Consider the following 11,331-nt stretch of genomic DNA (forward strand, 5'->3'; position numbering starts at 1 on the left):
CGAAGAACACTCATGGTGGACCTTAAAAACCTACAAATTAGTTGAATATCTTAATAATTATACTAAGACATTTAAAAATGAGTTCGTAGCAATCAGAGTACACGTAGGGAAAACGCAAAAAATCATGAATAGGTACGTGATCGTACTATGGTGGAACGCGGTATAAACGGCGCTTAAGACATTCGGCAAGATCTTAACCAGCGCCTTAAAGTGTTCTCTTCTTTTGACGCGAAAGCGATTTCGTAATACTTATTGACAAAGGGGCCATCGTTCTCCGGGGTCGAATATCTCGATGACAGGTTAAATATCTGATATAAATAAATTGACCGAGATTAAAATGAGAATCTAAGGTACAGTGTACATGGCGATCCAGATATATTATGCTATGTCCAATTGGAAATTACCTCACTTATCCTTACTTTTGCATCCGCCACCTTTGATGATATTTCAACTGGGTTTCTTTTAAGTTATTTGTACATTAAAGGAGCTGAATTTTTGGAATGACTTTTCTAAGCAGTATTAGTATGCAAAGAGAAAAAATAGAAAAATAATTTAAGGAAACGGTACAGAAACACAAAACTAGTGTCCCTGGTTGGCACAGTGTCGTTTCTCAAAAAGCGCCTCATCTTCATGTCATGGGCTTTCATCATGCTGTTTAATATGGAAAAGTTTCACTCATAGCATAATTCTTCAAAATTTGCCCAACAAAGCGACGTTTACGGCCAAGTTGGATCGTTAAGATCGTGTCTTTGTCTGCGGACAAATTTTAACCAATTTTCCTCTCACAGTCGGGATCGTTCGGGAACTGAAACATTCTATGCCCGGTGGCGGAACGATATATTCTGAGAGCTTTGCTGATCAGAGTCGGGGTACCAGCAACACAATATCGCCCTCGTTGCCGCGTATCTTTCATACTATTCGCCATACCGAATTCGATTTTATGTTACCAAAGTGACGTCAGCGGTTTTTTCGCGCAACTCGAATACCACTTTTGAGGGGAAAATGGCATAACTTTAAAAGCTTCTAAAATCGTCAATTTTATCATAAAACGTTTCAAACTTCGGAAACGTAGATTTCAAATAATGAACTTTATAACTAGAATATAACTTCATCGTCACTTGGATTTGTATTTAATAATGTATTGCCAGCACGTCCAACAGTGTAATGTCGCTGTAAATCCACAAGCTTTAAGGAAAAGTCTGGAATGATGCTATAATAAGATGATGTCTCACATTATGTACAACAATCCTGAATGACCTTTACACTTCACTGGTGCTTTTCTTGACAAACATCTGATCCAACTACTATACCTACTTCATCTCCTACATTTTGAACATTTCAAAAATTGTTTTATGAACAAATTTGCAATGTTATAAAGTAAGCAGTGATCCTAACGAAGCATTTAAGTACCTTAGTCCTTGTGAAAGAGAGGCTGTTGAGGGCTTCTCACAGTTATGTATCGAGTCCCTAATATTAAAATCAAGCAAAGCTGTACATATTTATCACTTAGGAGAAATTGCTAACATCTCCCTGCCACTAAGTAAATACCATTTCTCCTCACTGTGCGGATTTTTTAAAGCGAAATCAAGAAACCTAAACTTAAAGCTTGGTTTTACTAATGATCAAACTAACGAAGCCGAAGCTAATTTTCAATTATCAGTAAAGAGAAAACGGTTGATCGACTGAGTCAAGAAAATATCGCCCTACGACGACAAAAAATGTCATAATTAGATTAATAGCGTACAGAGTTATTTAAACATCTCTGAATCTAAACACAAGCATTTTAACTTACAATTAGTCACTTGCTTCAAAGTAATTTGCATGAATCAACTAATGGTGAGCTCTGAATGCGTTTTCAAAGACGAATACGAAAAAAGGCCAATTTTATCGACCTTTGGCTTTTAAGATGTAAGTGTACTATCTATTGAACATTACATGAAAAGATGAATGTGCAGGTAAAAAGTGTTTGTACAGAGACCGCCTAATTCCTTCAATTAATGAAATATGGACGCTACGTATCTAAGGTTGCTTATGACGTCGCTCTTGTGCATGTCTACATTCTTCTGTGATAAAGGTCAGTGTAACTATCTGAGATATTAAACGTTTAGTTCAAGTTCAGCTCCTAAATGGGCCAAACTTGGAGGCACATGATGTCATTGTTAGTTGTTAGCCTTGCTCCGATGTTTTCTTGCTTTCAGTTGGCTGTGTTTCCTTTTCTATGAAAGGAAATGAATTCGCAAAAAGTTACACGTCACATTTAGCTCCAAACCAATGCTGCGTTGTAGAAGCAGGAGAGAACGAGCAGCGGTGATCCGGATTTATATACTTGTTGTGAAATTTTCCGAAATTTTTTTCATCGGGGACTCCACCTGGTTTTCCATTAAATTCACATCCGAATTGTGTGCTATTGTAACTCCTTATGTGCCAGGACACATCTTCCTGCTGTTTTGTGAGGGCGGTGCAATTAGAACAATTGATTCCTCGGATATTGACATATTCGTACATCTGGCAGGTGTTCCAGGTACCAAAAATGTCATGACCTGCCAGCTTAGCGCGTGCGTAGTCCGTATACTGCAGACCATCCGTAGAAAAGTTACAAGTTGCTCTCAGATGTGTGGAGTGATTAGCAAGATACTGCATCTGTGATAAGGATAGTCGGAACTCGTTCCAATTAACTTCCCCCACTTTAATATCAATCTTAAAGTTTTTGCCAAACCCAGTATAATTGAAGGCATTTCTCTTGGACAAGGATAACGATTGTATTAACGTCCATACAAAGTCAGGTTCAGACTGCAAGTCACAGTAAACAGAAAACCGTTCATTGCTTGAATCGTAGATGTCGTATTTTCCTGATGTCGAGGCACCGTTCTTAGCTATGTCTTTGCAGCTTCTCGGATGTTTCATCTTCTCACACCGCTGACCAGAGTATGTGTTAGGACAGGTACAGTTAAACCTGGTGCTATGAGTGTCACAAATCTCCTGACATACTCCTCCATTGAGACAAGGATTGGTGCGGCAGCATCTGTTGATGCAATGATGCTTCTCTGGTGCGTATTTGCCTCCACCCTACAGCAACATTCAAAGGATGTTTTAGCTCAGCATGCTCATAGAATTGGGTTGACATATACTTTTTAGCACCCATCGAAAAATCTCACCGGAATCTGATCGAATCGATAACAAACAGTGCGAGCAAAGTACGTGTGCGTACAACACATAACGGGGTGCCAGAATGGAGATGAAATTTCCATTGCAAAGTAGATTTGAAATGCAGTAATACAGCAATGGGTAAGCCAATGATGTCTTTATGAAATTTGTAGTCATGTCTGTCCTGCCGTTCCCTTCGCATTACGACATGGCCGTTAAGAAAATAGTTTGTGAGAAAGGGAACGGATCCAATCCTCTCTCAGCCAAATCAGTTTGTTTTGGTTTTGTCTAGACCAATCATATCGCAGACAAAACGGCATGCACAAAATTGTCTTTGGCTCGGACTGACATATAACACATCTTTTTTTTAAGGAGTACCGCAAAACTTGATCGTGTGGAAATACTTATTTTATTTACGAACTTGAACATCTTGGGATATTTACTTTGTTTACGGAAGTTGATAAATAAATGAGTAAGGAATTAAATAAATAATCTTATCTCACCTTCACCGTGTAGCTTCTCACCAAATCATAATAATTTCCCCCTTGCCTCCATTTCATCGCCACTGGCTCCATGTCTTTGTTAGCGTCGTTGAGCTCACAATTGTTTTCTTTGGACAGAGGGAAATAATTCATGGATACACAAAAGCAGTCATCTTTGCACTTCAAGTAACAGTCAATGGCGTTTGGAACTGTCAATCTTTCAAACACGTGACCCTCAAGAATTTGGTTATGGATGACATCGCGATCGATAGCAAACTTAAAGTTTTGACAAGTAACTTTTTCCTGTGCCTCAGTGGAGAGGGTCAAACTGAATACAAACAGCACGACTTGGAGATATTGTACGATGCCCATAGCAATAGCACTATTGATGTGAAGAAAAAAATATACATGATTATTTAATCTGGGGTAATCTGGAACGAAATAAATAGATATTTGGGTTTCTTGCTTAAAAGCGACCAACATTGATGGATTTTTCAAAATTAACTATGAAATTATTTTCCTTAAAGCATGAACCGTAACATTTATCTTAATTGCAACGGAAAGAAAATAATCGTTAGCAGTAAAATTGCCAAAATTTTAGTCGTTAGCCGTAAGAGCCATTACCATATTGAGACCTTCTGAGTCAGTAAACGTTTTGAAAGACTGAAAAGAATTAATTCGTCTCGCTGGGAACTCGATCTTCACTACAGAATCACTTATTTGCGGAATTTTGAAAAGGAGACCGGGCAAACATTCAAGCCCAAACGAAATTGCTCCTCGACGGTTTCTGTTAGGAATACTCTTCAAAAGGAACAGTAAACGTTCCCTGCAGTTTAGCCTAAGCTGAACACAGTTTATAAAGAATTGATTGTCAGCTCAAATACTAAGCTGATTTCTCTTCATTGCTCAGGTTGAAATGGAGGGAGATATATTTGCCAATGGAACTGATATAAAAAAATACACGAACCAGTAATTGCTGATTAAAAGTATGTCGGTTCCAGTTGGTTGAATACAAAGCTAAATGTCGAAGTATATCAAATCTCAGTGAAACAGCCGCTTTTATGAGCCAAAATTTTAATCGTTAGCCGTAAGAGCCATTACCATGGTGAGACCTTCTTCTAAGTCAGTAAACGTTTTAAAATACAGTAAGGAGTGTAGTTGTCTCACTGTACAGAATCACCAATCTGCCGTAATCCGAAAATATGTTAGACAAAAACTTAAGCACAAAAGAAATTGCTCCAGAACAGTTTATGTTAGGAATGCTTCACAAAATAAGCCGTAAAAATGCACGGTAGTTTAGCTTAAGCTAAACACTCAGTTTAAATACCAAGCTTATTTCTCTTCACCGCGTAGGTTGCAATATAGGGAGATATTCTGGACTATTCAGTCTTGATTTCATTTTAAGATTGGCAAATGGAATTGATATGAAAAATAAACGAACCAGTTTCAATTTCTCTACTGCAGTAATTGCCGATTAAAAGTATGTCGGTTACAATTAGTTGAATGCAAAGCTAATGCCGAAGTATGTCAATCTCAGTTAAACAGCCGCTGCGATGAACGTTATCAAAAAGTGTTTCATGATAGCATGTTTCTGTTTGACTTTCATGTATTAAAAAAAATCGCCTAAGTTTGAGGAGTTTTTCTTGAAATGTAAAACTTTCAAGACTTTCGTGTGTGACCGTTAATTAAGAAAAAGCGTTTGAAATTAAGGAGAGATGTCAGAAGGTTTTGTGTTACAAAACGACAAAAAGAGAAACTCTACCTACCATCAATTGTTAAAAGATCCTTTTTAAAAAAGGCACTTGATGAGTATGTATCCTCGACGGAATATTCTCTAAGAATGATTTGCAATGTATTTTTCCTACATTAATATTTAAAGCGGATCGCAATTTACTGTTTACCACAATATTTGAAACATTGATGAACGTATTAATGTAAGCTTTCTTTCCATCGGCGAATGAAAATATGTCAAGTCTTGCCACACCTGCTAATGGCTCAAACTTATGGCTGGTTTCTTTTCTAGTTTTAAGAAAAAGTATCAAGTACACACCAGTCGGCTACAAATCAAACAAACCTAACAAACTCTTATAATATCCGTAGACTTAAAAAAGCACTTAAACTTGAGTAAGCAAAATAACCATTTATACTCACTGGAAAGTTCTCTCTGTAGGGGCAGTTAATAATTATTTACCAAAGTAGAGGTGGATATTGATGGAGATTATCTCTATCATTTTCACCGACACTCACCCCAGGTAAACAATTATTTTAGTATATGCCTGACAGAAAAAAAACAAAGTTATTTATTTCAGTCAATAAACTGAAGAGGAGTCTGAAATTAAACTCTCGACGTGATATTTGTCTCTACGGCTGAGTGGAGCTGATTTATCACTTCCTAGCTAGCCAATCAACGTGTACGAAAAGCACTATTTACCCGTGTGGGGAAAACTAAAATGAATTACTTACGTTCATGACTACAGCCTTATAGGATGTTTTAAAAGAGAATCGCAATGTTTTTCAAAATATTATGAGCTCTCGTCGTGTTCCATTGGGGAACATTTAGCAACCCTTTGTTTCGGTGACTATTGATGTTAAATGTTTCCAAAATTGTAATTTTTGAGCTAAATTTTGAATTGGTCGATTTCAGCTCCGTTTTTCGAAGAAAAATAAATTTTGAGCCTTATTCGGAGAAATAAAGAGCGTATTTTTTTTTATAAGTAACGAAGAAGAACTACGTACATAAACGTGCTGGAAATTAAAAGCCTAGAATTTACTATAGCCTGTTTTATTTGGTTTTAATGATAAAATAGATACTGTTTTTTATAGAGTAGGTCACTTCAGGATACTATTCGAATAACTAAATGTGTTATTAATAAACTTTGGTCCAGACTAAACAAATCAAGGTAACTGTACAAAACATGGTGTTCTTCGAAGAAACATCCCTATGCAAGCCACCTTTACAAAGACCGAGCAAAAGTTTGCATAAATGCAAAGCTAGATATTCGTAATATTATGAAAATATGTTCATCTTGTATGGGTTTTTGTTTTTATGGCATTTGAAGTTCTTCAGATGCAGACTGTACTGTTGTGCCTATATTATTGAAATGCCAGCTGCCGTGTTCCCACAGAAATCAAAACAAACTGCGCCTCGTAACTTAAAAGACATTGAGGTAAATTTTCAAATAACCAAGATTCATGCAGCAATTGCCTAGAGACACACAGGTGAAATTGAGGTTTTGAAAGACTCACCGGGGAAAAACAAGGCTAAAAACCTTTTCGAAGAAATGCTTGCCAATAATTGTTCAAATTTTGCTGTTGGTTGGCCTCATTCTTTTTCTCTGGTTTTTAGCGTCTACTTTTTGCCTTCTGAGGTATAATCATGATGCAGTAAATAACTTTTAATCGATACAAGGCAAATGCACCCTAAATTAAATAAGAGAAAATATATTCATTAATAGGTAGCCATTCCATGCAGTATTCGTCTTGGGAATAATACTTCCGTTCGAGAGACTGTCTATTCATTGTATTGTAAGTGAATTTGACATTTCCAACGGCCTGGACAAGGAGCCTCCTTCTCCATCTCATAATGTTCTTTTGCTATTTATCAAAACTTTTCCTCTCAATTTTTAAATTTTTACGGATAAATGGAAATGTCGTGGATTTGCCAAAACCTAGAACATCATCCGAACTTCATAAGCTATTATCACTTTTCATTTCAGCTTTTGAAACATGTATGGGTAGCACATGCCTCGTAATGAAAAATTTACATATTTATCTCTAGCATCCGTTAATATTAAAAACACGCAAATATGATCAAGAAGACTATCTCTTGAAATCAAATGGAACGTGGTGTCTTCAGGGGAAGTTAATGGTAACCAAACCAACTTTATTGTCTGGTCTGAGAAAATTAAATATTTATGTTCATAAGTGGAGTGGAAAAAGAATCTCCTGATAAACCCCTCCATTGAGACAAGGATTAGAGAGGCAGCATCTATTAACATAGCAATCCTCTTTCACGCTGAATTTATCTCCACCCTACAGGAATATAACAGGTTGCTCACATAACTTTTTTAGAAACTGTTTTGAAGGAGTACTGGAACACTTGAACAGCTTGGGATACTTACTTCATTTACGAAAGTTCATAAATAAATGAATAATGAATTAAATGAACAATGTTATCTCACCTTCACCGTGTAGCTTCTCACCAAATCATAATAATTTCATCCTTACCTCCATTTCATTGCCGCTGGATCCATGTCTTCGTCAGCGACGTTAAGCTCACAATTATTTTCTTTGGAGTGAGGGAAACAGTCCATGGATACACACAGGCAGTCATCTCTGCACTTCACGTGACACTGGGTGGCGCTGTGGGCTGTCAATCATTGAAACACGTGACCCTCAAGAATGTGGTAAGGGACGACATCGTCATCGATTGCAGACTTGAAGATTTGAGAGTTTACTGCTTTTTGCGGCACAGTGGAGAAGGTAATTTAATACAAACAGCATGACTTGGAGATATTGTAAGATGCCCATAGCAATGGCACTATATTAATGTGAAGAAAAAAAGATACATAATTATTTCATCAGATAAGCATTGGGTAATTTGAAACGAAATGAGTAGATGTTTGGGTCTCTTACCTTAAAGCGACCTCCATTCATAAAATTTCTTGAGATGGAACATTTGCTCATTTGTGGAAAATACATTGATGCATTTTTTTAAATTATCAAGGAAGTTGTTTTCCTTAAAGCACTAACGTAACATTTTTTCCAATTGCAACGGAAAGAGAAAAATTGCCAAATTTTAGTCATTGGCCGTAAGAGCCATCACCATGTTGAGACCTTCTGAGCCAGTAAACGTTTTGGAAGAAGTGAGGAGTGTGTTCGTCTCGCTGTGAAGTCGCTCTTCTCTACAGAATCACTTATTTGCGGAATTTCGAAAAGAAGATTGGGCAAACATTCAAACCCAAACGAAATTACTCCTCGACAGTTTTTCTGTTAGGAATGCTCCACAGAAGGAGCCCGGCGTAACTGACGTACCCTGCAGTTTAGCCCAAGCTGAACACAGTTTACAAATAACAACTACTTATTTTACAATTTACAACTACTAGTTTCAGTAGTGTTCTTAGCTGCGAGGATCTTTTAATTTCAAATAGTTGATTGTTAGCTCAAATGTAAAGCTGATTTCTCTTCCTTGCCCAGGTTTCAATGGAGGGAAATATATCGGCAAATGGAACTGATATAAAACGTAAACGAATCGGGTAATTGCTGATTTAAAGTATATCAGTTACAGTTACTTAAATGCAAAGCTAAATATCGAAGTATATCAAATCTCAGTGAAACAGCCACTGCGATGAACTTTATCAAAAACTGACGTTCATGTATCAAGTTTGAGGAGTGTTACTTGAAACGTAAAACTTTCAAGAGTTTCCTTTGTGTCCTTAATAACAAAAGTAGCGTTTTGAAAATAAGGGAGATCTCAGAACGTTATGTGTTACAAAACCAAAACAAGAGAAACTCTACCCAGCATCAATTGTTAGAGATCCTCCTTCAGCAACCGCACTTATGAGTCTCTGCACTCTACAAAATCAACTCAAAGAATGATTTGGAATGTGTTTTTCACACTTTAATATTTGAAGAGGGTCGCATTTTATTATTTACCGTAGGAGTATAGGATGGAGAATATTAATGAAAGCTCTTAAAGTGTTTCATTAGCATTTTATTAGATAGCGTGCAAAAGGATATCCTGCGTGTATCCGGCCCGTGTCTGAATATGCTTGCCAAGTTTTCCACAATGGTCTACCTGAGTATCTCTCTGAAGAGCTAGAGAATATTCAGCGCCGTGCAATAATTTTCCCAGTCTTAAGCTACCAAGAAGCTCTTAAAGAGTGCAATATTGCCACCCTCTACCAACGGCGCCAATTGCTGACGGAGCGCCTTTTCAGTGAGATCAAAGACAACACCTGCCACAAATTACATGGCCTTTTGCCGTCATGTTATCTTACTACCGTAACCTTAAGGAGAAAGCGCGCTTTTAACGTACTTTTTTGCAGAACAAATAGACTGAAGAATAGTTTTATCATGTACAACGCGGCTATTTCCTAATGGCTTTATCATGTGTGATGCAAATTTTAATATACACATATAGTATTTTTTAGCCTTTTTTTATTTTATTTTTTATTCTTTTTGTATTTAGTATTAAGTAAATATTTTTACAGCCCGTAATAATTTTTATCCATGTTTTGAAAGTCACTGTGACGATTCTGTGTACAAAATCAAAAGCAAATATCTGCGGTGTGAATGAAAATCGATAGCCTGTGGGCCGTAGTAGCAGCGATAGGTGAGACTTCTTTACAATCAGGTGTTTCGAATATATTCCAGTCAAGGTTAAATTGACTTATCAAGATTGTCGCAGTTTTTTAAGTTCTACATTAGCGTGATTATTGCATCAGTCAACTGCTGCTCGGAAGATGAGTCAACGCCCAGAACCTTCTAAGCTTGCATGTGGAAATGGGCACCGAAGGCTATTTTTCTTTTATCAGCGCCACGTTGTAATTGATAAGAGATGGAAAGTTTTATGTCCGTTACTCGTTCAACTTATCCATGTTTTCAAACTGGAACGAATAATTGGTCTGGTTAGGTTATTATTTTTCCAACTTGTTTTAATCAACCCAGTTTGCTATTGATATTTCACTAAGAGTTTCAATCGCCCAACGACGTATAAAGTTTCACTCATAAATTTAGAAAAATGCATGAAAAAATGGTAAGATATCACAAAGTCGTTCTCAAACTCTGACTCTTTTCCAGAAAGATGTGCTAATAAAGAACAAAGATGATAATATGGGACACATGTCATCATTGATACTTCTTTAAATTATGTAAAGTTGTCATTATTTAAAACAGGAACCGAATGATATGAATTATCCAAGACCGCACGCCATCCATTCACAGCTTAAAAGCGTCAACTAGAGTATGAGAGACTTAGGTCAGACTTCACATTTGGAGGGTCTACTAGTCATCAAAACTGGAAGTAATAATAACATCGAAATAGAATATAACCCGAAGCAATTTTACTATTTCTCCAGGCATTATTGTTGATGTAAAGTTGTTGTTTTTTTTCTTCCTGTAGTCATTCACCCCACACGAACACTCACAGCTAGGCCTTGAAATGATCGTCCGTGAAGTTGTTTGTGCATCAAAATACGGCACAACTCGTAAAAATACTCAGCTACAAACCAAAACGTCTAATAAGATATATTCATCCTAAAAAATACTAAAGAAATAATAAAATAACTTCCTATAACTTCAAGCTTTGACAAAAGCAAAACGAACAGGCCCACAATAGGAGAGTAAAAATTTCTAAATCATTTATTAACTGAAGAGGGTTGTGCAATACACCCAAACCGCTGCGAATCGTCAAACCGGAAATCGATTCGCGGCTAAGTGGTGTTGTGATACCGGAGTTCTGAGAAACCATCTCTTAAAACATGGAAACGCATACCGGCAGTCAATTTGTAAGAGGCTTAGAAAATATTCCGCAAGTGTCTGCGATAGGGGGTTGAAGATGTTGTCGAATCGACTCGAATCGAAGACCCGTCATACCGGATGTCGATTTGCAAGACACTTGGAAACGCATACCGGAAGTCAATTTGTAAGAGACTTAGAAAATTGTTGTCAAATCGACACGATTCAACTTGATTCGAACGACTTG

At 37.0% G+C, this 11,331-nt stretch overlaps 1 protein-coding gene across 2 annotated transcripts; it reads right to left on the reverse strand.

The window, feature by feature from the left end:
• Positions 1-1,113: 1,113 nt before the first annotated feature.
• LOC113669944 (uncharacterized) lies at positions 1,114-11,321 on the reverse strand. 2 transcript variants are annotated; one of them, XM_089213195.1, is made up of 3 exons: positions 7,854-11,321; positions 3,648-4,008; positions 1,114-3,066 (listed from the first exon to the last, which is right to left on the reverse strand). In XM_089213195.1, the coding sequence occupies exons 1-3, from the start codon at positions 7,937-7,939 to the stop codon at positions 2,245-2,247; spliced, it is 1,269 nt and encodes a 422-aa protein (XP_089069321.1). In that variant the 5' UTR covers positions 7,940-11,321; the 3' UTR covers positions 1,114-2,244. The 2 variants fall into 2 exon arrangements, 1 of the variants encoding a protein (XP_089069321.1); XR_016188681.1 differs by lacking the exons at positions 1,114-3,066; positions 3,648-4,008 and adding an exon at positions 6,916-7,046 and having other exon boundaries at positions 7,854-7,973.
• Between the last annotated feature and the right edge of the window lie 10 nt (positions 11,322-11,331).

The sequence above is a fragment of the Pocillopora damicornis genome, chromosome 7, assembly GCF_964200805.1.
Source record: "Pocillopora damicornis chromosome 7, jaPocDami1.2, whole genome shotgun sequence".
NCBI classification, from domain to species: Eukaryota; Metazoa; Cnidaria; class Anthozoa; order Scleractinia; family Pocilloporidae; genus Pocillopora; species Pocillopora damicornis.

What these genes read in the sequence shown, in the direction of transcription:
- LOC113669944 (XM_089213195.1), bottom strand. Translation starts at nt 7,939, where the DNA reads ATGGACTGTTTCCCTCACTCCAAAGAAAATAATTGTGAGCTTAACGTC. An exon ending in CCAGCGGCAATGAAATGGAG is followed by an intron (nt 4,009 to 7,853) that starts GTAAGGATGAAA and finishes TCACATCAATAG; the next exon opens with TGCTATTGCTATGGGCATCG. An exon ending in TGAGAAGCTACACGGTGAAG is followed by an intron (nt 3,067 to 3,647) that starts GTGAGATAAGAT and finishes ATGTTGCTGTAG; the next exon opens with GGTGGAGGCAAATACGCACC.